Below are 27,294 nucleotides of genomic sequence, written 5' to 3'. Positions count from 1 at the left end.
ACTGTTCAAGGCTGTCCCCTCCTCAACGTCTCGCTCTTTACGCTAAAGTTTTTTATTGTTTAAAAAAACAGAGCTGTGAGAAAGAGTCAAACTTTAGCTTAAAGAGCGAGGCGTTGAGGAGGGGAGAGCCCCTTTTATATACGGAATAATTTCTGTTCGTTTAAAGTTTTAAAGTCGCTCCTTACTTGCAGTTAAAAAAAAACTTGTTTTTTTATTTAATTTTTGAACGTTTTTGAATTAATGCAGATTTTGATTTTGGATCATCGTACACGAATAATTAAAACAAAATTTGCATATTAATTTTATTTTTATTTGGTTAAATGGCTTTCTCCAAAGTTGTTCAATTTTATTTACGAACGTTTTTATTAATAATAAATATACGTAACTTACGAATTAACATACGTAACGAACTTCTATATTCATATATTTGTAACACGTATATTAGGGGGTCCGCCCATGGGCGTAGGGAGGGGGGACAGAGGGGGGGGGGGCAGCTGCCCCCTAGATCTTCAAATTTACAATAGATATGGCTGAAAAAGCAAATGGTTTGGAAAAAGCAGTTGATAAAACTCCATCACACTATCGACTGCCCCCCCCCTAGACAAAATGCTGCCTACGCCCATGGGTTCGCCCCCTAGTCAATACCTCGCTCTTTACGCTAAAATCGAGTTTTGTTCCAATTCTTTAAAAATGACGAGTTCCAATTTTTTTTAAATGAAAAAATTAACGAGGCTCTTTCTTTTTTTTTGAAAAACTTCTTTGGAGATTCTGTTTTTTAATCAATTAATAAAAGGGTAAATTAAATTGCATAAGTATTCAAGGGCGTCTATGTGATGGGATTCAGGATGACGTCGGCCTTATAAAGGATCAAAATTACATTGACTTTCGGATCAAATGAATAATAATACCACCTCTTAGACTAGGGTAAAATTTTTATCAAAAAGTGATTTCACAAAACTCTTGCCGATCGAAAATTTTGACTGAATATCCAAATTTTGTCCAAAATCTATATTTCAGTCAAATATTTTAAATCTTAAGCAGAAACATTGCAAAGACTTAACAATTATTCCCGATATTAACCGACAATAAAACTGTGTCAATTAAAAACGAGCAGATATTAATTTTTGTCCCCGAATTCCCCGAATTTTTCAATTCGGGGAATTCCTGAGATTAGGGCCACAGTTTATAGACAGTAAGCTTATCGCAGATCATTTCTGGTCTTCGTTCTCGGTGCGAACAAAAAGCTCCTCCCACTTATTTCTGCATTAGCGGATTAGTCTGTTTTCGTCAATCACTGAGAAATGGTTATTAAGTGCATTATTCGTAATTGCGAAAGCAGAAAAAAACTTGGTGAGCCAGCCAAGTGGTTTGCAAGTGTCCCATCTAACAGGTATGAATTAATTTATATACAAATTATGACTTAATCTATTATTTACATACCGTGGACTCACCGGATTGGCCTATGTAGGATTTTATAAAAAAGGGGCGGGGGGGTTGATGAATTTTGTGAAAATAAGGAATTTTTTCTTCTTCTAATAAGTGGTGGAGTAGGTGTGATGGTTTCAGGGGCGGATCCAGGATTTTTTAGGGGGGGGCGCAAAATAGGTTAATCCGACAAACTTACGTTAGGAGCAAGTTTAATTAATGCAAACTTGCGTTAATTAGGTAAATTACGCTACTTTAGACTACTATCGGGGGGCCCCCCGCGCCCCCCCCCCTGTGGATCCGCCCCTGGATGGTTTATCATTTTTTTTCACGTAGTGATGTTTATTTTCTATGATATTTATTTTCTAGATAAGACTAGTTTCGTTTTCAATCAATGTTTTCATATGAAATGGGCAGACATTTCCTAAACTTTAAACAATAAACACCTCTGTTTGAAAATTATTGTACTTTCTGAATTTAGATAGCGATAAGGGTTCCTGATTGAGACCAAATTTATGACTTGGGTTGTAATTATTGGTTGCTGTGGTCAAAGTTGCCATAATAGCCCTATCCAAGAAAATACCAAACGTCTGTTAAGAAGGGTTTTTCGTAAAATTCTTAGGGAACTTTCAGAAAATTTTATGTCTACTGATCTTAAGTTTAATATGGCCTTTACTTTTCTTTAAAAAAAACTTTCTTTTTCGTAAAGTTTTCGTAGTATATATATATATATATATATATATATATATATATATATATATATATATATATATATATATATATATATATATATATATATATATATATATATATATATTTATATCGGCACGTACAAACAGCTCCTCTCATTTGATTTACCATTAGCGGTCCAATTACCCTGGAACACGTATTTTGGCAGAAACTTTCTCAAAATGCCTTTGAAACCAACTTGATAAGATAAGATAAGATAAGTTTTATTCTTCATTAAATACACATATAATATTACATGTTATTAATCCCTCAAAGGCTCATTGGCCTGTACAAAGAGGGACGACATATGAATTACATACTCAGAAATATATATTCGAAACCTATTTTTAATTCCTAAAAACATCTAATAATAACATTGCACTACTAACTACCGGTTTTCATGTATGTATTGGAATAAATTAATTTAAAATTAGTTTCTTCAAAATTAGTGTTCCAACGGTGAAGCCAAGTTTCGCGTCCAAGAGAAATCTGACTTGTTTAACCGTGAAAAGATCTGACTTCGCTTATGTTTATATCTGCAAAAACGTTCTCCGGAGCACTCGCACCCCGGTCCGGGTTTTTATAATGGGTGAGATAGAGAATGATCATACTGCTAATTATATAAACTGTGATTAGGGCTGAACCTAAGAGTTCTTTTTTGTAGGCGTGCGTTGGCTTGCATTTACGTATTTATGTGTTATATGTTAGGTGATGTCACCTGTTGGTTAGTGTGTTGTTTGTTTTGTCACGGCCCATGCTGGCTTTTCTACAAATAAGTTATTTCCGTCGTTATCATTATTATTGATAATTAACGCAAAATAGCACCAACGAGAATTCGGAAAATCAAGACCTGGCACTGCCTATGAATTAATAAGTTTCAAAAACAAATCAAGAAAGATTCCCTAACGTAACATAAAGTCCTAAGTTATGCTAGTGTGAAGGTTCTACGGCCTACTGCGAAAGCACCATTGGAGCTCACTCTTTTTCACATACACGCCTGGATGCAAACAACTAAAATAAAAGAAAATTGAATTCTTAAAAGTTGAGGGATGAAAAGGGGCTAGCTGATCACAACAATCACTTATTTATAACCAATTTCTTAAAGAAGACAGAGTAATCATTTAAATGTCTTCACACGTCCTTTAAATCTTAATTACAATTGTTTCTCATCTCAGAGCTATTCCAAGACTAATAACGTAACTGGAATTCACCAAAATATTTTTCCCTGTCAGTTTCGGCTTCAGTAAAAAAAAAATGAACATATCCCATACTAATGAGATTAAACAACTTTTACGTGTGAAGTTTTAAATAATAAGACCCCTTAACAAGCTTAGATAGGACCATAAATAATGAAGGTATGAATGGTTCTTGACAAATTACTATCATAACGGAAACCATAAAAGGAGGATTTGTTATACAGTGTGAATTTCAAGAAAGACTTTACGTAAAATTAAACAGGATGATAAAGCGCACTCCATATTCTAAGATAAGCACCAAAGAAGAGACTCTTTTTTTTTTTTGGCTGAATGAACGTGGGAGATAACTTAGTGACAGCTTGGAGATTAGGCCTAGTGATTCGGAAGTTTTGGTCATTTGGTGTAGGAAGTATTTTCTGAATTTTGAGATTTTTGCGGCTATCCTCTTACATTTTTTATTCTTCATGGTATTTGTAGCACTTCAGTAATGCCAAATTTCATTGAGTTTTCAGAATGGCGGCTTCAAAAAGTACATACTTTTTTGAAGGAAAAATTGGTCAGCATGTGTTGTCGTCTTGATTGGTTTATTGATTGATACCTTTATTTTCAACAATTCACAAAAATAAAACATCAATGAAATAAACATAGCCACTACTAGAAGGCCGAATGACCAATCTAAGTCAAGTCAAGAACCATGTGCCTCTCAGTATTAATTTCCCCTGACCACTTTGCAAGGAAGGGTGGTCGCAGAAACTTCGGAGGTCCCTCATTAATCCAAAACTAAGGGTTGTAGTGCCCTCTTCGTGTTCGCGGGTCGAAAGTGAAAAAAATAGAAACCAGCACCCATACCCTTTCCCAATCATATGGGAAACCCATAGTCTACAAAAGAAAATGCTTTGGGGGCCTAGCCCCTAAAACGGGGCCCAAAAAAGGTGAAAAAGCGTTCCATCAGATTAGCTCGAAACTTATATCCTTAAGTCCTTTGGCCAAGGGGACTCGAATTCAGAACAAAAAATTTAAACAAAATATTCACTCCTTCAGATCCACCCCCCCCCCCCGAAAAAAAAACAAAAAACTATTTTTAGGGGCTGGTTGAAACTCACATTTGCAAGTTCCTGGGCTAAGGGGACTCTAATATTTAAGAATCATTTTAGTTTTGAAGCGTGGGCCCCACAATAATGAGGCCTCAAAGAAGATAATTTTTTCCGATCGGTTTGACGCTTACATGACCCATGTACTTGGATCATGGGGACCCAAATAAAAAAGATAAATTGAAAAGAAAACCTGGTTACCCCCAAAAATGGGGTGAAAACGGCCAAACCAAAAATAAAGACAAGTATCTCTTTTGTTTGGGCCACGGACACCCCCCCCCCCACCCAAATATAACATCCGAAAATCGCCCAATTAAATTTCCAAGAGTGTTTGCCTCGGCGAAAACCAGATAGCGGACCAAACACTTGGTGGGGGATATGGGAAGCGGGGCGGGGCGTCGTTTGGGGTGGCAAGGGGGGCAGTTGCCCCCAATAATGTGAAGAAAAAAATTATTATACATTCCATGCCCTTTGACTGGACCTTTGATCCGGATATGGACCTCTCTTACCCCCCCCCCCATAAAAATGCTGGAGATTCGCCTCTGGTGAGGGGAGCATAATGTAAAACAAGGTTATGGGCACAGTTCCCCGAAAATGGGGTTAACCCCAATTTTCTTGGGTTTACCTTGGGACCTCCAAAAACTGGCGTTAGAATTTAATTTTTGATTGGAATGAAACTTAAATATTGGTTTACCGGAAACTGGGCCCTAAAAAGGGTCAGTAAACTTTTTTACCTGATTAGCTTGAAACTTACAAGGGTTAATGCCTAGGGTAAGGGGACCATACACTTTTTTGGTGTTGAGGGCGAGGCAATCAGACAAAACCCTTGATGTCCCTGGCCAGTTTGAAACTTGTAGCCGCAAGTCCTCAGACCAAGAGGGCCCTAATAAAAGGAAATTTGGCTTGGGCTCATCGTCTCCCAAATTGGGACGTGACAAAGGCCAGAAGCTTTTTTTATCAGCTTAAAGCCCAAGTTATTGGGCCAAGAGGACTCCGACGCATAAAAAAAATGTCAAATAAAGTTGTTCCCCCCAAAAAAGTCCCAACAAACTTTTTTTTTGAACAGCTTAAAATTTAGAACAGTATGTCCCTGGTTCAAATGAGCCCTAATGTACAAGAGATTTCAGTTCGATGGCTCAGGCCCCCTCTGAAAGCAGGACTCGGAAAAAGGCCAAAATACTCTTTTACAATTGGCTCGAAACGTCTAAGGAATGTTGTGTTGATTCAGGGGATTACAAATTTTTTTTTGGAAAGTGTGTATTAAGGGAGCCCAGATAAGGTCGGTAATGTATTATCAGTGTTCAGTTTGAAACTTATATCCGTAAGTCCCTGGGTCAAAGGAGTCTCATGTAAAAAGTTTGTTAGGCCAAACGGGTCCAAAAGAAGACGAAAACTGTTTCGGACTCAAATTTGAAAACCACAGACAAATATTACCTTATTGGCTCCAAAGTTGCATGTAACAGGGCCAAGACAACCTTAATGAAGATGACATTTTTGAAAAAAATAGAATGTATCGATTCGTGAGGTCAGAAAGCTAGGGCGCAATATTCTTCTGTCCCTTCTAGTCTGAACCTAATATTGTATATCGCCGTGCGTATGTTCAAATGTTAGATGTCTTTAAAATAAGCTTTAGATTACCTGTGAATAAATGAGAGCTATGGGTAGAAATCTCCACCTGTCCAAAATTAACATTAGTTCAAGGCTATGGTAATTTGATTTTACTAAACGATGCAAAACTAAACTTATTCTTAGCTACTCAGAAAAGTAGTATAATAAGAACTTGAGACAGAATTGTATTGAAATGAAGCAAACACAACTTATAAAGAAAAAAGTTAAAAACTAATTTTCGCTGTATCGACATGTATGACACCCCAATAATTTTCGCTGCATGACACCCTATATGATTTAATCATAAAAGTCAATCATAATCATAATTTAATCATTTCAATCTGCATTTTTGGAAGCAAAAATAGTGCCTAAATACGTTCCAGCAGCCCCTAACGCTCTGCTGCAGCTTAGTATTTAGTCAAAATTTAGACATCTTACACTTGGCTTGAACCGAAATCGTGCTAAGATTTTACATCTTTATGACAGGAAGATCAAAGCGGGTCAACAGTATTTCTAATACCATCCCATCCTCAATACCTAAAAAAAATTAGTAGGAAGATACATACAAATTTTTCATTTGATTTATACAAGGCAGAAAGTAGCCCCGTTATCAATAGAGACACTAAGTGGACCCTTGGGCACTTTAAAAAGCCCCTCACTATCCTTTCAAGGTCAAATTTTTAAAAGATTGATAGGTTTATTGCATCCTGTCTGAAGCAGAATCTGGCGAGGTATATCAATCTGTATGATTGAAAAACCAAAGTGGGATAGAGGCCCTCCAATATCCTCCAGCCCCTTCCATCACCAACTTTTTAGCAAGATTGGCAAATTGCTCTCCGTTGCAGCCGGAATTATGCAAGAATTCTCAATCTGCATCATCGGAGAACCAAAGCGGGCCAGTTTCCCCTTCAGGTTTTCCTTCCCCTGGCATACTACCAACTTTTAGTAGAAGGCTATGCATGCTGCATCTTGTTTGAATCGAAATCAAGCAAAGATTTTTGATGTGTACGACTGGAGGCACAAAGCGAGGCTTTCTTAACTACTAAAGCTCCTAACAGCTCGAGCTCTCCAGCAAACAGCTACAGCCCTTAACTCCTACTTCTTAACTCCTAAGCCTCCCTCCTCCTCTTCCTGCAAAATGTTTAGCAGAAAGGAAAACATGCAGCTCCTTATTTAAAGTGAGATCATGCGGTAATTTTAATCTGTGTTAATGGAGGCACAAAGTTAGCCCTTAGGCCCTCTAAACCCCCTCCCAAAGTTAGCTTTTAGCCGAGCTTTTGACATGTTGCACCTTCCTCGGAGCAGAATCCTTCGAAAGTCCTAACTGCGTGATTGCAGGACAAAAGTAGGCCAGTGACCACTTTTTAACCTCCCTCTTCTCTCCTCAGAAAGTTTTTAGTAGAAAGTAAGAACATGCTGCATCTTGTTTAAATTGAAAACGTGCAGTAACTTTCAATCTGTATGATTTGAGGTATGGAGTGGGCCGTTCTCCCTCCGACCCCATTCCTCCCCCTTTCGCCCAGGCTTCTAGCAGAAAGGTAGGCATACTATACCTTGTTTGGCTTAGAATCATACAAGTATTTGTAATATGCATGATTGGAGGTACAAAAGATGCCAATAGCCTCTCGAACACTATCCCATCTAGCGAATTCTCAGCGAAAAGGCAGGTACGCTTAATTTGTTGACTATCTTGAACTTCGTTGGAAATATATCATTTTCAGGGTGTTATTTCTAGAGCTATACTTCCCCTTCTCCAAGATTTGCACGAAACAGTCCAGATTCACTTAAACTTACGGTCCAAGTACTTTGGTCCTAGGAGAAAGGGGGGTGGATCCAAGAGGCTTAAGCCACCTCTGAGCTCCATCTACTTTTAACGCTAAGGTGTGGATTCACTAGATATTTGGTATGCGGGTATTCAGGCTGCTTAGAGCCATGGAGTCTTTGATAAAGAAAACTTACGATCATTGAACATTATAGAGAGGCACCACAATATTAAGGGGCAATGGATATTAAGGAATGGAAAGGAAAAAAGTTCTGAAGTATACATCACAAAACTATAAGAAGAAAAAAATATAATCAGGAAAAAGAAAAACATTTTTTTACTTTTAAAAAATATCGTTTTTAACTGTAACTAAATATAATAAAAAAAAACAAGTTTTACCAACTGAAAGTAAGAAGCAGCATTAAAACTTAAAATGACCAGAAATTATTCCGTATATGAGGGGACTGCCCTTTTCTTCAATCCCCGTTCTTTATGCTAAAGATTTTAAGTTCTTTAAAATACTTCTCATTTAAATTCAACAGCCCTTGTGTTCCAGGAGCAGTTCTTAGAGAATTGGGACATCGTTACTTTCAGTTGAAAAAACTCGTTTTTTCCATATTTATTTTCTTATTGTTTTTCATATCATGCCAGGAAATCCCCCCTCCATGTAAAATTTCCTCTGGAAAATTCCGCCAGAAACTTTCCTTTCCACGGAAAATTCTTTCCGTGAAAAACTCCACCTTGCAGAGTATCCCCCAACCCTGAAAAATCCCGTATATTCCCCAATAACAAAGATTTATGTACAAAATGGGTAAATTGCATAACTTACAGCCCTTTGTCCAGGGACTTCGGGGGTCAGTTCATCCCCAGAGGCATAGTTACTGGATATTTCAAAAGAGTATCTCAAAATTTTGATCGGATGTCATTGGGGAAAAAGAGGCACTGGAGGGGGGCTAGTTCTTGTGTAATCTTTTTGGTCGATTAAAAAGGGTCCTTTTAGTTTCTTTTCCAAAACTAAAGAGCTTTTAGTTTCCGTTCGAATGAGCCCTCTCTCGATCTAGAACCATTGGCTCGATACAATCACCCCTGGAAAAAAAAACAAATAAAGCCACAAGGTCATATCAAGCGGGGGGGGGGGGGGTGTTGAGGGTTTGAACCCCCCCCCCCCGAAATATTTGTCATACTCGCAAAAACATAACGAAAATGAATATAAACTAATTTTTTATGCGCTTTTAAGGGGCAAGCTTTTGCTGTAAACCCCTCCCCCCGAAAAAAAAATTTTGTACCCCCCCCCCCGGTAAAAAAAAATCCTGGATATGGCCCTGTAAACACGCACTCATGATCTTTCTTCTGGGAAAAATATACAAAACTCCACATTTTTGCACATAGGAACATGAAACATCTAAAGTAGGGTTCTCTGATATGACGACTTCGATGCTGTGATTTTCATTAAGACTATTTGACTTTTTGGCAATCTTCAGCATTTTTATTGGGGGGGGGGGCAAGAAGGGTCCATATCTGGATAGTCAAAGGCCATGGGATGTATAATATTTTTTTTCTCCATATTATTGGGATGGGGGCAATTCCCCCTTGCCATCCCCAAACGACGTCCCTGCTGTTTGGGGATGTTTTCTTCCTTTTTCAAAATTTAGGCTCGTAGCTTTTGATGGTTAAAATTAAACTTAGTGAATTTTATGTACTTAAAATCAGCATAAAAAGTCAATTCTTTTGATGTATTAATGGTTACCAAGATTCTTTTTTCAGAATTTCTGTTACTATTGGGCCAGGTCGCTCCTTATTTATAGTTCGATGGACGATCTGTTTGAAAAATGCCTAAGTGAAGAGGTTTTAAAATAAAATTTTTCGTAATTCCTACATAGCTACTTAATTCATAGTAATATTACGTGATGATTCTGACAAAAACACAGTTGATTATTCTGTTTGGATTCTGCAACCTGAAATTTAGGCATTATTTTTGGAATCAGTGTTAAGGTATCTAGTCCACATGTAATTTTTCAAAAAGAATACAGGTTGTTTTTCTTCAAATATGAAATTTTCCGTTTTTTTTAAAGATTCATTCTATGTCAAAAGTGAGACCTCATTTCCATCATGCGATACTTTGGTTATAAACCTCCGTAGTGTTATTGAGGAGAACTATATACTCACCAATCCAGCATTCCAACCTCGCGCAAGGTTGAGGTTTGACAACATCTGGCGGATCCACACCAACATTCAAACATAGAACTAAAGCTACGCTCACTGTTTTCATCTAGAAAATGAGAAATTTAATTAACTAAGTTAAGTGCAAATGAATATAATTTCGAAAATTCAGTGAAGTAAGAGATGATGTCGATACACAATTAACTTTCCTTGGCTAAATTTTAATTGACTTGAGCACTGGGATAATTTACGGACTACCTATCAGAATTGCAAAACCGATAAATTCAATTTAGATATAATCCACTGTGGGTTAGCCATTATTATGGAAAACACTGTATCTCACAAAGATTAGTTTCATATAGCTTAAGGATATTCAAAGAACAATAGATATTCAGACCAAATTGGGTTGCAGAGACTTTGAAAGCAAGTAAAGCAACCTCTTTTGAATATCTGATTCATTTTCGAGAAATGGGTGTCACAAACCTAGATGGGTTTGTGAGTCAAAAAGCAACAAAACAAATATAGTAAAATAGGTCGGGAATAAGCTAATATGTAGAAAAAGCTAAAATCAAACACTTCGTGGTAACGAACTGTAAGTAAGGAGCGACCCGGCTCAATAGTAACCGAAACTCTAAAAAACGAAGATTTGATACCAATACATACATCAAAAGAATCAGATGTTTATGATGATTTCAAATATGTAAGTTGCATCAAGTTTAGTCTTACTGATCAAAAGTTACGCGCCTAAGAAAATTTGCCTTATTTTCAAAAAAGGAGGAAACACCCCCTAAAAGTGACGTTGACGTTGTGTGAAATGCGACTTATTGCAGTCACAATGCTTAACACATTTATGTCATTTCGGAGCTGGTTAAAAGAAATACTTAGAAAAGCGAAAATAGCAAGAAGTCAGCATGATAGAAGATGAAGAAGTCAGCAGATGAAGTCATATTATATATATATATATATATATATATATATATATATATATATATATATATATATATATATATATATATATATATATATATATACATAAAGAGAGAGTTGGTCAAATAACAGCTTACTTTACACTGGTCTACGACAAGGATAAGAAAATCGATAATAAACATGATTTTTTTTTTACCTTTTGAGAATATGAACGATAGCGTTGACATCGACGTCAATTGGGGGAGGGGAAGGGGGACTAGGTTTTGAAATATATTTTGGGGGGCCATTTCTAATGAATTTTTTTTTTGTATTTTCACTGAAAAATGACAAATTGCCCCCCCCCTAAATTTTCTTGAACTGACAACAGTTTTTATATACAACTTTATGTACCACTTAATCATTTTTATACGACTCTGAAAAAGTTATGCCAGCTTTGCCAATTTAAAGTAACATTTCAAGATTTGATAGATCAAGCTCGCTAGCCAGGATAGCAAAAGACGAAACAAAATATTTACCTCGAAGAAATCCTAAAAAAAGGGGGTCTATGACTAATAAAGCAAAGCACTATTTTGTATTTTCAATAACAGTTTTGGGCAAGATTAAGATATCTGGGAGGGTTTTTGGGGGTCAAAGATTTTTTACACCCAGCAATATAGAATCAAAAGCTGCGACAGAAATCTGTTGAAATTTCAGGGAATAATTAGGATTTCAAGAGTTGCATTTCTTAGGAAACTGTAGCGGTTTCAAGTGTTTCATTTTTATCTAGCTCGTCTGTAGAAAATTAGTGAAATTTTCAAGGGTTTATGAGTCTTGAATCCTTGACTGTCAGAACCAAAAAGTGAATGGAATAATTTCAATTTATTTTTGCTTTTCTGTCGATTGGTAAAAAAAAAAAAAAAAAAAAAAAAAAAAAAAAAAAAAAAAAGTTACTAAAACTATTTATAGTCAGTCCCCTAAGTGAATAAAATGTTTTCACTTGCATTTTACGTTATGCTTCAAATAATATAACGCTTGTTTCAAACAATTCTAGTTATCTGAATATTTCCCGCATTTGTTAATAAACACTTTCAAGACAATGTAAAATAAAATTTGCTACCTCATCAGGCATACTTCTTGGTTCAATCAGACACAGTCCGAAAACTAACAGAAATAAACAATAGGATTACAAACATGATATGTCATTGTTTCAAATGTATTCTCTTGACAAGTTGCATATGATTGACCGCTGTCACTAAAAAGTGATAATTGACCAGGAATAATTTATTCGAATCAGCTTATCTTCAATCAGGGTACTGCTGAAAGTCAACAAGACAGATGTGTTCTTCATAATCAATGTAAGATCCAGTATAATTTGGTTCCTGTCAAAACAATACTTTTTTAAAGAATAATTTACAAATGAAAAACAGGCTTTTTTCAAATGAACTTAAAGGGTAAAATTAAAACTTAAAACAAACAGAAACCAGTCCATATGCGAGGAGGGTTTCCCCCTCCTCAGCCCATCACTCTTTACACTAAAATTTAATAATGTTATGATTAATGCATTTATTAAGGCACTTGTGCTTGATCAGTCTTTCTTAAGGCAATGGGGACAAAAAGTCAAACTGTCAAGCGTGAAGACAGAGAAACTGGGGAGGGTGCAATCCTCATTTATGGAATAGTTTCTGTTCATTTTAAGTTTTAATGTCACTCTTAACTTCCATTTGATTTTTTCTACTTAATTTCTGTTCATTTTTAATACAATATCCCTCGTTATCAGGAGGGTTACCCTAAAAGTGAAGAGAGTCATCGCCCTCTTAAACTGACTCTTTTGAATCAATAAAACGTTTTTGGTGATTATGAACACTCCCCCGCCCCTCCCCCTTTCTCATAAGAGAAATTAACCAGCAGCTGAGCAAAAGAAACCCGCCTTTCCGGGTCCCCTCCCCCCAATGGCGCCCACGACAACCTTTCCAATACCGAAATTGCGTGACTGGATCCCTTCTTCGTGGTCACCGCGGGTCAGACAGGCTCAGCATGTCCCTCCGGTTCCTCTTGGAGCTTTCCCTCTTCCGCCTTCCCCGCAGACCCTCCCGCAATCCCTAGATCTATCCTTCCTAAAATAACAGCCTTCCGCGTTTCGAATGTAAGTAATGCCGTCCCACTTAGTAACAGGTTTTCGCCATTAGAAGAAACTGATCTTGCAGAATCGTTGGAACACCAGGAAACCTTTACCCGCGGCTCTCTCAATTTATCCCCAACTTTAAAATTGAACCTCTTCCCTTCCCACTTCAAAACCAGGTTTGTAGTCTCTTGGTCCAGGGTGTTGAGTTTGAGCCTTGCGACAAACCTTCCTACAATACATCGAATGATAATATTTCATTTTTTGGTAATGTTCTCCCCACTCCCAGCAATAACTTTAATAATTAAACCCCACCAAAGTTGCCTCAGAATAAAGGTTTTTTTTAAAAAATATGTTGTTATAGAGTTTGATAAAAAAAAAAGGTTATTATTTCCCTGTTTTTCTCCTTACGAACACAGAAAGTTACAATTTTGAAAAGTTAGTTGAGTTAGAAGCAACAGCAAAATTGAACCATATTGATATAATTGCAGTTACTGATGTCCAGGCACAAAATAGGGATCTCCTTAAAATGACTGGTTTTCAGAAGTTTATAAAGCTACGCCCGGTTGACCACCCACTGGGGAAAACGGAGGAGGAGTAATGATTTTCACAAAGGATTGTCTATCTCCTACCCTTATCCATGTGCCAGGACCAGGTGACTGCGATGAAATCATTTGGATATCTACTAAGCCCAAATGCCTGCCTCGGCATTATCCTAATTTAATCATTTGCTAATTTTATTATCACCCGGACAGAATGCTTGTTCTCGTCGTAATTTTCATGATAGGCTACAAGCAAGTCTGGACTTTGTGACGACAAAGTATCCAAAAGCCGGCATTTTTATAGCAGGAGACGCAAAAGAACTAAGTCTTAATTATCTGTGCAAAGATCAGAACCTTAAGCAAATTGTTTATTTCCCTACTACAAAAGGTAAAACAAGTTTGGATGTTATTTGCACCAGCCTTGAAACCTTTTACAATACACCAACGTACGTGTGTCGTGTGTAACATGGGCGCCGGCAGGGGGGAGGGAGAATCAGGAAATTTGGGACTAAAAAGCAATCGTGAGGAAACAAAAGGAAAGAGAGCAGAATAGGGAAAAACCATGGAAAAAATGTGTGTTACCCCATTGTTGGCTACCTGCCAATAGATTTTGACCATTAATAAGGAAAATATAAGTTCTAATTTGTGACTGAGTGACCCCTTTCCAGTTTTCAACAAGCATTTTTTCTATATGATTTGGTTAGAGTAAAAAAATCTTCATGGGAATGAATAGTAAGTAAATAACGATCGTTGTCAATAACGAAAGTACAAGTATATGAGCCTAACTATTGATAACATTAAATCACAGAATCAGCTTTTTATGGTGATCCTAAATATGTATTTATTTATTAGTAATTAGTGCAGTTATTAGTACACAAGAAATTTCGTATAATTATATAAAACACAAGGAAAACAACTTAATAAGCTGCAATTTTGTTAAAAAAAAAAAAAAAAAAAAAAATATCAAAAATGTTTCCCCTGAACGGAATGCTGGGAATTTCTATATTTTCCCCTGAATGGATACGTTTTTTGTGTTTTACTATCATTTACTTTTTTTTACCAGGAGTGATTGTATTAATCTAGTTGCCACTTTGAAAAAGATTAAATGTTTTACATTTATGGAGAATAAAGGTGTCAAATATATTGGTTTTTGGTATTCAAAATTAAATTAAAAATATAGAATTAAAATTTTATTTGATTTACTTAATCTTAGTTTTAATGTTTTACTTTGAACAAAATGCTTTACTTTTTATAATCACCAAGTCAGAAGGCATTACCAGTATTGTTAAAAATATCTGTCCAACGCTTTGGCATTGTTCAACAGAACTGAATGCTGGGAGTTTATATCTTAGTTTTTGTAAGTAGGCTATTGTTTTGTATATTTTTGTAATTACTTACTTTTTTCATTTTTATATACTTTTACTTTAATTGACGAACTTTTTCATTGCCTTTAGACAAATGTTCGTCTCTAAGCTTCATTACCCATGAAAAACCAAACATAGATTATCGAAATAGATCGTTTTTTCTGCATTATCAAAAGTATTGTATTCATTAAACTTCACAGATTAAATAAATTATATTAAACATTATATTAAACAAATTTAAACAAATATATTAAACTTAAATATTAAACAAATATAAAAGGTGTTTCAACTAAAGTAAGGAACAAGTTTAAAACTTAAAACAAATCGAAATTACTCTTTATATAAGGGAGACTGCCCTCTTCTCAACACCTTGCTTATTAAACAAAAGTCTCTTAGTACTTCGAATTTTTTTTTTTTCCAATTGCAAATCTTCTTTAAAAATTTGAACAAAAGCCGAGCTTCATAGTAAACGGTAAGGAGCTAAGGAGAAGACGGCCCCCTTAATATAAAGAATAATCTGCTCAAATAGGTTTCAAATTTGCTCCTTGCTTTCAGTTGAAAAGCTATTTTTTTTATTTAATTTCTGATTGTTTCCCAAATCATACCCAGGCCTAACCAAGATATAATTTGAGATACAGGTCCTATGTCACATTTTTTTGGCTGTTCATATGAATAGTCGGCTAAGGTCAGGCAGCAAAGATATTTCATACGAAACAGATTTTCGTCAGAAAAACCAAGCACCCTTCCTAAATACCAGCCTTGATGATCACATTTGTTATAATAATCAATAGTACTCAATTAGCTTTATGTTTAGCTTATTTTTCTCCTCTTCTTCATGCTCACTGCCAACGAGCATTACAGATGTTCATCTCGTCACTTGAAGACCCCAATGAGATATCAACATCATAGTTGGAAAGATCATTTTTCTTCATTTTCAGTTTTGGCTTGAGCGTGTTCTATTTTACTTTCCTCTTTTGTTTTCAAGCTTTTCTTTTTTCTCTTTCTCTCTTTGTTCAAGCACACTCAAAGCCTCCATGGATGTGATTACTTCAGCTTGTCTGGCAACTCTCTGCCTACTGGATTTTCCAGATGCTGGGGCATCAAGATAGAAGCAACAAACTCCAGGAGAATCCAGGAGAGTCCAGGAGAATTTCCTCAAAGGATTTGTCATGTGTATGATTCTTCTTTGCACAAACCAACACCGAAATGATCTGTTGAGTTGCAGTATTAACTTGGGTATACACTCTTGTTAAATTCTGAGTATCTGATTTCTTAATCTCAACATATATTTTGAACTTGGCTTGATCGAACTTTGGCTAGTCGACCACGTCATGGTTGATACGCGCTGGAATAGCGCAGTCGTAAATCCCTGTTGTTAGAAATGATTTTTGAATCAGTGAAGGGGTAAGGTAAGTCTCCCAGATGTGACATAAAATTTTCATGAGACCTGGTTGTGACAAGACGTCACCTGGGTGTGCTCGTTGCCAATTCACGAGCTTCTGCTCCTAGGATGATTTCAGCCCTTTGAAAAAAACACTGCCAACAGATAACAGAACACGAAATGCATGGGTTGGTAACTTCAGGATGGTAATATTCTTCTCTGAAGCGACCTTCACAAGAGCCAAGGATAAACGGGAACCATGGCCTTCGAGAATAAGAAGTGCTTTTTCTTTTACCTGAGGCAGAAAAACATCTGTAAGCCAGTTACAGAAGAGGTCTTCAATTATCCAATTCTTATTAGTAACTGAATAACAACCATTTGGATAATCCTTGATGGGTAGCTATGAACTCCAAGTGTGTGTCTTTTTTTGTTTTTTTGCAGAGAAGATTCATATTTTACTTCCATAAGGTATGCACGTATTTACTTGAAACTCTGTATAGATAGCCCTATTACACTTGGTGGAGAAGACTGTTTTCATCTGACAAGAGTTTTAATAGACAAAAGTTTTACATGATGTCAGACTCCCAAAAGGACTAACAGCTCCTGAAGCATATTATCTTAAATCACATTCCTTAAATTCACATCCTATTGCCTGCAATAGGATAATCCTGACGTCAGTGTTCATTTAAGATAGTGTGGTAATTCATCAAGTGAGTCCCAAGCTATTTGCCAGGGCTTGTTGCACCATTCCTTGTCAGTTGATGATTTGAATTACTCAATACTGGCAGAAGAGACTGTATCCTAGTCTAACAAGTTCCATAGACTCACCATTAGATGGGAAAAGAATTTGTTACGCAACCTTAAGGAGGTATGCTTCTTGAAATGTTGTTGCTCATGTCCTCTTGTTCTTGAAGAATTATCCAATTGAAAGATATTTGGGATAAGCTTTTCATGGTCGAGCAGCTTGAATGTCATAATCATATCTGCTCTCTTACAGCAATAGGCCAGCGTGGGGTTGCTGTGGAAAAAGTAGGGTGGCACAGTAGCAATGCTACTTGACAGTTTTCATGGCCTAGTGGAAATTGTTGGCAGATTTTGAAATGTGTTGCTTAGATTTGGCAGCTTTTGGAATTCTGTCGAATTCTTATACAGACAGCTTTGAATTTTCTTTCCATACCTGAGTGTGGGTAAATTTAGTTCTTCAAGCCAAGAGAGGTACGGTAATGGAGGTCATAGAAACTTCTAATGCATTTAGTTGTGGGAACAAATACTGAAGTTCCCTTAATTAAACCAAGAGTCTGATTAGCCTTTGCATCAGCAGTCTGAGCATGTAAATTAAACTTTAACTCTTTGTCAACTAATATACCAAGATCTTGTTCAGCATGACCACTGACAATGGATTACCTTGTACTGTCCACTGACTCCATTGAGTATTGATGTATTGGGTTTTTTTCTTACCAAAGTGGATTACCTTTTATTTCTGGATATTTTACTCCAGCTTCCAAGTCTATGCTCAGCAAGTAAATGAGTCTAAGTCTGCTTTTATGGTTTCTATTTTACCTAATCTTTCAATTGAATCAATTACTTTTGAATTGTCTGTATAAAGCCTTATTTTGTTTTTGATGTTAGGAGGTGACTCCTTAATAAAGATATTTAATAACGTTGAACTGACAACAGTGCCTTTAGGCACTCCTCTTTCCACTTCCACTCCACTGAAAGAAATGTTTCCCTGTTTCCCCCAAACACTTTTACTGCTTGTTTTCTATTACTTAGCAAAAGCATCACCCAATCAATAGCTTGTTTATTAATTCCAATAGCTTCTAGCTCAATATGCAGTCTCCTGTGGCACACCTTATTGAATGCTTTTGCAAAGTCTAGCAGAATTGTACTGGAAAATCCTTGTCAATTAGTTTGGTGACATATTCATATGCATCAGCAAGGATGGTTTCAACCAATCAAGCAGGATAAAAACCATGCTAACCTTGAGGACAACAGCTAACCTTGAGTCAGATGTTAAATGATTGTAGGGTTGACTATGGTTTCAAGTATTTTTTCCAGCAGCAGAGGAGATTATGATTAGTCAGTAGTTGACTGCCTAACCACTGTTACCACCTTTGGGTACAGGGGGAATGTAGGCTATCTGCCAGTCTGCAGGTATATGCATTAAATCTAAAGACTTTTGGAAAAGTTGGATAAATGGAAGAAATGGTTCAGCATGTGGCTCTTTTAGTTTATAAAGGGTGTATGCCATCTGGTCCAACTGACTTGTTTGGGGTCAAGTTTTTAAGGCAGGTTAAATTCAATAGATTGAATATGATTTTGGAGTGAGTAACCTAAAATAAAGCTAGAGGACCTTGCTACATATTAGGTTACACTAGATATTTGTAGAGTTCCTTTATTTAGCATTTTGGTAAACTTACAGTTTTTTTCAATTACTTTGGTAGGTAGAAGATGAACACACCACCCAATGTGCTTTTTATTACTGGCTCTGAACATACAGGGCCGTTTTTTAGCACTAAGATCTTACATCTAAGATCTTGCATCTTTCTGCAAAGATTATCGTTTTTTAACTCATCTTTGTTCTAAGATCTTACAGCTCACTGATGTTAGCAAAAAGTGTGAAGAACGCCACATAGTCTGCCACATAGAACAGTGATGAGAGAACTTTGATGATATACTCATCATTATTCTCAGACTGCTGATCAGAGCAGAATGATGAAAGATGTTTGCATAAAAATTACAAAAAATGTAAGATCTTAGTTCAAAGATTTCACTTTTACATGTTTTCTGACAAAAGATGTAAGATCTTAGCACATTGATGAGTGAAAAAACAGGCCTATTAATTGCTGCCCCATCAAATATGCCTTATTTCTCTTATCTATGGGGGCCAAATATGGCCTTGGGCTATTTACAAAACTTTGCTGATTTTTTTTTTTTTAGATTGGTATTATTAGGCATTATGAAGCAGCTTATAATTAGAAACAATCAAAACAAATTGGTTTATACAAACAAAATCAGCAAGTTTTGTCTCCAGCATAGGGGTATAACCTGTCCCAGCAGAGAGGAGGAGGGGTAGGTTGCATTTGCAAGGGTAACCATAAGGATAGGAATAGAGCATTAAAAGGCACTTTGAGTCATGTTTTCACCTTCTAACTAGAAAAGTAATTGAAAACATTATAATTTACTGGCATTGCCATGTAAGAGGCTTCTCTGTATTCTTTCTACTCTTTCTAATGTTGAGTTGTTCTATTATGTAGCCAAGTAGAAGATGATTATACCACTTGAAGTCTCTTTTGTACTCTTTCTAAATATACTAAGTGCTTCCTTCACAATTTTCATTTTGAACTTTAAACAGGACCCTGGAAGGTGACACCTTGTCCCTCATTTCTGCTACTAGAAATGGATTAAAATGAGTGGTTAAAACCTGACATTCAAATATCTGAAAGTCATATATTCCAAAGGCAGTGATTTATTATAATCTACTGTACCCTGATAAACTTGACAATTTATAAACATTGTCCTAAAATTTGGCCATTTGCCTGAGGTCTGTACAAAGGGATGCTTTTTTAGTGCTGAACATTACAATAGCAAATGGAAGAGGCAAGTGAAAAATTATAGACTGCTTCCCTTCTGCAAAATAAATTACAAACTGCTTTAATTGAGAAAATTATGAAATGAAGTGCTAAAAAACAAATAAACTAAATAAGAAAGGGAAACATACCTATGACAACACAATTAAAATTCCTGAGAGATAAATGTGAGCTGCTTAGTGACCCACCAAGAAATTTTTTCAATGGCTCCTTCATTTTGATCTCACTATTTTATAACAAAATTTAGTGCTAAAAAATGCACTCTTTACCCGCAGAGAAATAGTTTAAATTTTTAAACAATATTTCTGAATTGTTAACTTTATTGGATAAGATTATGAAAATTCAATGTCTTAGAATCTGTGATGTTTAAATGATTTTTTTTTCTTTATAATCAAATTGTAGGTTTTCAATAATTTATTTCAACCCATTTCTAATGGCAAAAAATGAGGAACATGCTGCCACCTTTCAATGTCCCTTTAAGAGCTCAGGATGAAATTTATAAAGGAAACAATTAGTATAGTTAGAAACAGCATAAAGAGATGCAACAAGCAATTTGTTCACCTTCTACCTAGCAAAGCAACAGATAAACTCAAGACTTACTATAGGCAATACTATATATGAGCTTAAAGAAACTGATATAAATCCAAAAAGACCCTTAACATGCAAACACTCTTTCATTTATACTATTACTGTTGCTTCCTGAAATTTACTACATCTTAAAAACCAGTTTAAGCCTGAAATTGCCCAGTGACTGGCATCATAAGGAAGAAACAGATGTTAAGTAATGTCTTGCTGTGTAGTTTAGTATGTCTGAATGTGTAGGCATGTCTCTAAAAACTGTTCAAAGGTATTAAAATTCATAAAGCTAGAAGAAGATGGTTTGTAAGGACAACCCCTGTAAACTAGCTACAACAGCAGCATAATTCTTGCTTCATCATTATCAGAGAAACTCAATTTAATTGATTTACACTTTCAGTTTAATTTTGTTAACTACAATTTTGCCAGAAAACAAGGGGTGGAATATATATACAAGATTGTATGGTGGAGCTGGGGAAAATGTGAGCATACTATTTGATGCCTCTTTATGCTCTTTCCAAATTTAAGAACCATTTTGCCTGTAAATTCAATTTAAAGCCCTTTAATGGACCACAAAATGGCATTTTGGCCTAGTTCCTTATTTTTGGTGCAAGAAATGGATTAAGAAAATGAGTAAAAACATACTAAACAATTTGGCTTTAAATCAAAAGTCATAGTCTCTTTCCAGGTCATAGTCTATATTCAACAGGCATTGATTAAAAACAATCAAGTTCAATAAACTTATCAATTAAAAGAATAATGATAAAAAATTAGGCTAATAATAAAAAAAATTAATCAAATTCAAATAATGAATAAATCTTTTAGTACTGTCATTTGATGATGAATTGTTTTCTCTGAAAATGGGGTTTTTGACCTGTTGAAACCATCTACATCTGATTGAAAAAGAATTTCAGATCTATGGGATAGGCTATTGGCTTTATCATTAAAAAAATTATTTATTAATTAAGATCACAATAAAAGTATACCGTAAAATTCTACTTTAGCTACTTTTGGCTATCTTTGAAAGGGGTTAGGTTAGGAAAATGAAATTTTCAGGGATGGGTCTACAGGCTAAAGTATGTCCTGGGTAGGTATTTTGAAGTACCTACCTCCGCTTCTTCTCCTTCTAGAGGGTCCTGACCTTTAAAAATATGTGTGTTATGATATTGAAACCTTGCAAAATAGATCTTCTGCTTAAATGAAATATAACACAATTGTTTTCAGCTTCACAACTTTGCTTAATCCCAATTTATAAGGTTTTAAAGAATTGCAAATAGGGTGAATCAGGGAAAGTCCGACAGTGGGGTAAGTCCGATACCAACCTTCAATTTGTCTATGGTCCATTGTATCTGTGGGAGGCTTTCATATTTTCTTCCATATTAGTAGCAGTAGGCAACAGTGCCATCAACTTCTGGCAGAGTTAGCACGCCTTCTGTTCAGAGGGTTTTGAAGTTTTTTGGACGACGTTTTTTTAGGAACACAGGTAACTGACTTAACTTTAACTTATGCAGATTATAAAGTAAGAGAGATATAGAATTTTTTTTTCATTTCTTAGAAACTAGAAGACCAGGAGCATCTTCCTGATTTTTTTCAAACAAGCTAATGTTATTAGTTGAACAGATAAGAGGGGTGTCGGTCTTACCCCCGAAAAAGCCCACCTGGGGAAAGTCCGACATGTCGGTCTTACCCCCTTCGGGGGAAGTTTGGCTGGGGTGTCGGACTTACCCCATGTTACCAAAGATGGATATTTGAAAGGGTAGAACAGATTCTAAGCTTTAGATAATAAAGGCTGAAGCCAGTAACCATCCTTAGATGGCTCTACTAACTTAGTGGAATGTAGTGTTGTGTTTATCATTCATGTATTGCAGTTCTGTGCCTGCTTTCGTTTATCTTTCTCCCTTGTAATTTTTTTTTCGTCTTAACCTTTACTTGTGACCTGCCGTGCAAAACGTGTAGCAAAGTAGAAATGCTACTTTGCATGTATCAAATTTGTTGGCAGATTTTGTCTGAAAATAACCTTTTTACATATAAAATAATGTTTGCTCAAAGAAAAGGTGCCAAAACACAAGTTGTGCTTTGCCATGCAAAAAGTGGGATAGCATAGTAGCAATGCTACTGGACAGTTTTCATTGCCTAGTAAAATTTGTTGGCATTTTTTTTTTCAAAAATACCATTGCTTCCACTATCCCCAAATATTTGGGGATCTCCCCAAATGTCTGGCTTCTCATAAACATTCTCAAGATCGGTTCCCCAAAAACCCTCTTTCGTTCAGGATTGCCACCCCTAGTGATTTATCATTGACGACAATTCACCCCTAGTAGCTATTACTTTCAATTGACTTGAAATAATTTTCTCACTACTTTCAAAAGTTTATGTCTCAATTATTTACTACACATCAAAACCAGACATAGATCATTGAATTACTGACCTTTCTTCCTATGCTAGTAAAAGTATACTTACCTTTTTATATTTGTAGTATAGTGATCAATGAGTATTAAGCATGCAGTTGGGTGTGTATTTTTTTTATAATTCCAATATCGTTTGAGTGTACAACTCAACCATAAGCTATCAGCAGTAAGGTATATACAGTATACTTAAGACTTTGAATACTATACACGATTAGCATTATTAGAGTAAATATGAGACAGTACTTTAATATGATTAAAGGATTAAGAAAACTATTGATATTTCTAACTGCAAGCTATACTAAGTTACATTTGTTACTTTTCTAAAAATTTTACCTATAGAAATACTTCTTGCTCAAAGAAAAGCTGTCAAATCACGGATTTTGCTGTTAAAGTGTTGGCAGCTTTTGGAATTCTGCTACTGGCAGTTTTGAAATTTTTTGTACACCTGCTTGTGACAGGTTTTCGAATAAATTCATCCATTCATTCATAATTCCTCTACGAATAAATTCATCAATTCATCCATAATTCCTTTGTCTTTTCTAGATACCAAGAAATTATGTTAAGAAAACACAACGCGGGGTTGGACGAACATATGATGCAACGGAGCTACAAAACGCACTAGCAAAGATATCTTCAAAGAGAATGTCTATGCTACAGGCTTCGAATGTATTTCAAACACAGCGCAGTACCTGGCATGACCATCTTATGAAGAAGACAAAATTAAAAAAAACAGTTTGTGATGGAGGGAGGAGTCAAGAAATTCTTGCTGAAATAAAAAAGGATATGGCTCAGGATCTCCGAATACTTTGAAAAGGGGGGCATACGTCTTAGAAAGCAGGAAATTCTTGACCAAGTTCAATAATATCTCATCGAGAACACAGCTAACACAATATTTAAGGACAGCTGACTTGGTCATAACTGGTGGGTGGGGTTCAAGTGCTGAAACAAAATTTCACTAAAGAAACCAGAAAGGTTAGAAAACAAAAGACTTTTGCAGCAATCTGACCCCTTTATAATATATGACTTTTATGAGCTGTTGTATGAAACTGCCACGGCGATGGATATTCTTGACAAGCCCCAGTGCTGGTTTAATTTGGATGAGACATCTTTCTGCAGGGATCCTGGCAACACGAAAGTTGCTGGAGCCAAAGGCTCACCAGCCACTCGTAGAACAGGTGGTAATGGATGTGAAAATACAACTGCCTTGGTTTGTATCAGTGCAAACGGAGAAAAATTCACACCTTTAATAGTTTTCTCTGCAAAGAATACCTGGACCTCATGGATACCTGTACATGGAGCTTACCCTGGTGCATCTTACTCATCTACCAATAAAGGGTGGATGACGTCTGATCTCTTTATGAACTGGTTTAGTGCCAGTTTCTTCCTCATGTAAAGGGAAAGGCACTTCTCATCTTAGATGGACATGGCACACATGCTCTTGCAAAACTTGCAAACAAAATTAACGTGACAATTCTCAAGCTACCTCCACATGCTTCAACCTCTCAATAAAGTGGTTTTCAAGGGAAGGAAAGTCTCTTATGATCATAATCTCTCGAAATGGCAGAGGGAGCACCATGGCAACATTCTGTCGAAGAAGGATTTTGTATGTCTCTTATCAAAGGTATTTCACTCCTAGTCTGATTGAAAAGTTGTTCAAAGCAACTGGAATCTTTGATCTGAGTGTTCCAATGAGAGTAAACCCATCCGTAATTGACCAAACCAAGTTTGAACCTACCAAGTTAAGACGCTATGCACAAATGAAAAAGGAGCAAGAGGAAAATTCAGGCACATCTAAAGTCACAACCACTGTCAACACTGAATTAGAAAAAATAACCTTTTCTGTTACCTTTAGTCCAAGGAAGTTGTTTGGCAACCAATCAAAAACTTTTGAAGAGATTCTTCTTGACTCAATCAAGCAGCCTAACCTACCATCAGTTTCAGGAATAGAAAAACGGAAGAAAATTGCAAGAGAGGCAGAAGTGATAACATCAAAAGAGCATCTAGAAGTGCTTAAGAGGGAAGATAATCTGAAAGCAAAAGGCAAAGGGAAGAAGAAAAGTTCAGATGGGAAGGGTATAAAATCGAAAAAAAAAATTTTCCTAAGAGGGAAGCCAATAGAGATATGGGTGATAGCGAATCAGACATCAGCCTTGAACTTGGCTCTGATGAGGATGATCAGAGTATTCAAGATACTATTCAAGAAAGTGACAGCAATGACAAGGAGACACCCAGTAAGGAAAAGATTGTTCCCAAGCTAAATGAGTACTATGCAGTTAGATACGATGCAAGGAATGACAAACAAGGTTACATAGGAAGGGTTCTAGACTTTCCTGACGAGGGAAAAGTTAAGCTCAAGTTTCTTCATTGCTTGAGCCTTGCCACCTACTCCTTCAATTGGCCAAAGAAAGACAATATCAATACTGTGGATGACAAATACATTTTGCAGGACCAGTAAACTTAGTGGGAAAACCGGACCATTTGAAATACCCCAAAACCGTCAAGTTATTGTATTGTACAAGGCAGTTACTAGCAAGCGTCAGTATATCTTTGTTTTATGCCCATACACGTAAGCTACAACATATATGAGTAACTTTTTGTATCTGGAGTCAAACCATAATTTGTGTGATATGTTTTTCTTTTTTTAAATACAAGTAATCATTTACATTCAGTGATTTGTGCACCTCGGCTATGATGCTTGTAATGTTTATCTGTTGGGTAAGTCCAACACTGTCGGAGTTACCCCACAGCAGCAGAAAAAAGTATGGTCTGGCCTTTTGATGCCAGTCAGTTTGACATAAAAATTGCTTGCTTATGGACTTATAGTGATTCCTTGATGCCCTTTAAGATGATGAAGTCATATTATTTTTGATGTATTGTTGACAAAAGCTAGTAAGGTATGTTGCACTTCCCCCAAAGCTGGGGTAAGTCCAACATATCAAACTGCACCAACTTTGAGACCAGGTGATGGGCTACAAGCACAGCATATGGGAAAATCAGAAAGTGAATAATATGGGAAACTGTTGTAAAAAAAAAAGATTGATAGAAGATGATATGAGATACTCATAAAAAAAAATCTTGAGAGTCAATTTAAGAAAAAAAAACATGTTAAGGTGACGGACTTTCCCCCGATTCACCCTACATTTCCTAAATTGGGAAAAAAAACAACACTGATATGGCTTAAAATTCTACTCAAATATAAGAAATTGTATTTTCAGAACTAAAGCCAAATAAAAAGAAACTGATAACTGAAAATTAAGGTAAAATGTTGTTTTGTCAAAATTCCAATTAGTAAAGACCTGTCACATAGACATATTTTGGGACCCTCTAGAGGGATTAGGAGTGGAGGTTCGTACTTCAAAATACCTTCCCAGGACATACTTTAGGCTATAGATCCATCCCTGAATGTTTCATTTTCCTAACCTAAACCCATTCCAAGATAGTCAAAAGTAGCTAAAGTAGAATTTTACCAAAGTATAGCCTACATGATAAATAATGTAATTAAATAAAACACCTGTATGTAATAGGCCTACAGTAAGAATTTTGCTGATTAAGTGTTTTTTGGTCTTGTGCATTGTACAAACCTATCTTATGTATGCACTGGTGTTTAAGCAGACTTTTTTAGCATTAAACTTTGTACAGACCTATGTTGCTGGGCTACCTTGCAACTATAATAAGGGGGGTGCATTTGCAAGCAGCCTAGGCTAGGTCTAAAATGATTGTTATATTGGGAGAGAGCATAAAAAAGGCAGTGAGTTGTGTGTTCATCTTGTCCCTATTTCAGCTATAGAATCTTGTATATTTTTACCTAAGTGGTTAAACAGTCATCAATTCCACTGCAAGCTACAAAAACATTCATAACAGCTAAACTTGCCCTTTCTTTAAGTCTCCAAGGCTGCAAAGAATCTTCACTAGGTCTTTGGTTGACTTGATTGGGTATATTTTCATTTTTAATAAAGGCTACAGGAATAGCCCAGTCATCCAGATCCTCAATTGCTCCAATATTTAACTTCCTATTAACTTCTGCCAGAGAAAGCCGATCTGCCATTTCCAATGCTTGTTTTTTACATTTGAAAATCACGCTTCTCGTTTCGATGCTGGCGTTCAGAATTTTCATGCTAAAAAAGCAGCTAAATTCCAAAAGAAAATTTCGCACTGCTAGTCTGGTATTTTCTGGCTCAAATGACATTTGTTTATAGTTACAATGGTCATTAGTCTGCAGTTAGGCTTGTTCAAAAGAAAACACTCTAAAATTCTGAAACATCTTTTAAAATCCCAAAATACTTATTTTTATATCATTCGAGCGCTTCACTTCACTTTACCCCCACCTTCAAATGTGTCAACATATAGCCCCAATTATACATTTCCCATGAATTTTTCCGTTCTTTCCCAGAGGTGATTATATCAACCCAGTGGTCCCAAAATAACGGGAGAGGGATC

General features: G+C 36.1%; 1 protein-coding gene across 1 annotated transcript; it reads right to left on the bottom strand.

Moving 5' to 3' along the window:
- Positions 1-2,899: 2,899 nt before the first annotated feature.
- LOC148951541 (regulatory-associated protein of mTOR-like) lies at positions 2,900-26,902 on the bottom strand. The gene is made up of 3 exons (XM_089091021.1): positions 26,729-26,902; positions 9,978-10,080; positions 2,900-3,165 (listed from the first exon to the last, which is right to left on the bottom strand). The coding sequence occupies exons 1-3, from the start codon at positions 26,900-26,902 to the stop codon at positions 3,140-3,142; spliced, it is 303 nt and encodes a 100-aa protein (XP_088947147.1). The 3' UTR covers positions 2,900-3,139.
- Between the last annotated feature and the right edge of the window lie 392 nt (positions 26,903-27,294).

The sequence above is a fragment of the Artemia sp. Qi Xiang Cuo genome, chromosome 6 (assembly GCF_049724085.1).
Source record: "Artemia sp. Qi Xiang Cuo chromosome 6, ASM4972408v1, whole genome shotgun sequence".
NCBI classification, from domain to species: Eukaryota; Metazoa; Arthropoda; class Branchiopoda; order Anostraca; family Artemiidae; genus Artemia; species Artemia sp. Qi Xiang Cuo.
Note: the sequence above shows the minus strand (reverse complement) of the source record. Positions and strands in the feature narration are given on the sequence as shown.

Excerpts from the sequence above, each read along its gene's own strand:
- LOC148951541 (XM_089091021.1), bottom strand. The coding sequence starts at position 26,902 with ATGGCAGATCGGCTTTCTCTGGCAGAAGTTAATAGGAAGTTAAATATT. Across the intron at positions 10,081-26,728 it reads CTTGGAGACTTAAAGAAAGG|ATGAAAACAGTGAGCGTAGC; the intron begins GCAAGTTTAGCT and ends CTCATTTTCTAG. Across the intron at positions 3,166-9,977 it reads GAGGTTGGAATGCTGGATTG|TTGTTTGCATCCAGGCGTGT; the intron begins GTGAGTATATAG and ends CTTTTATTTTAG.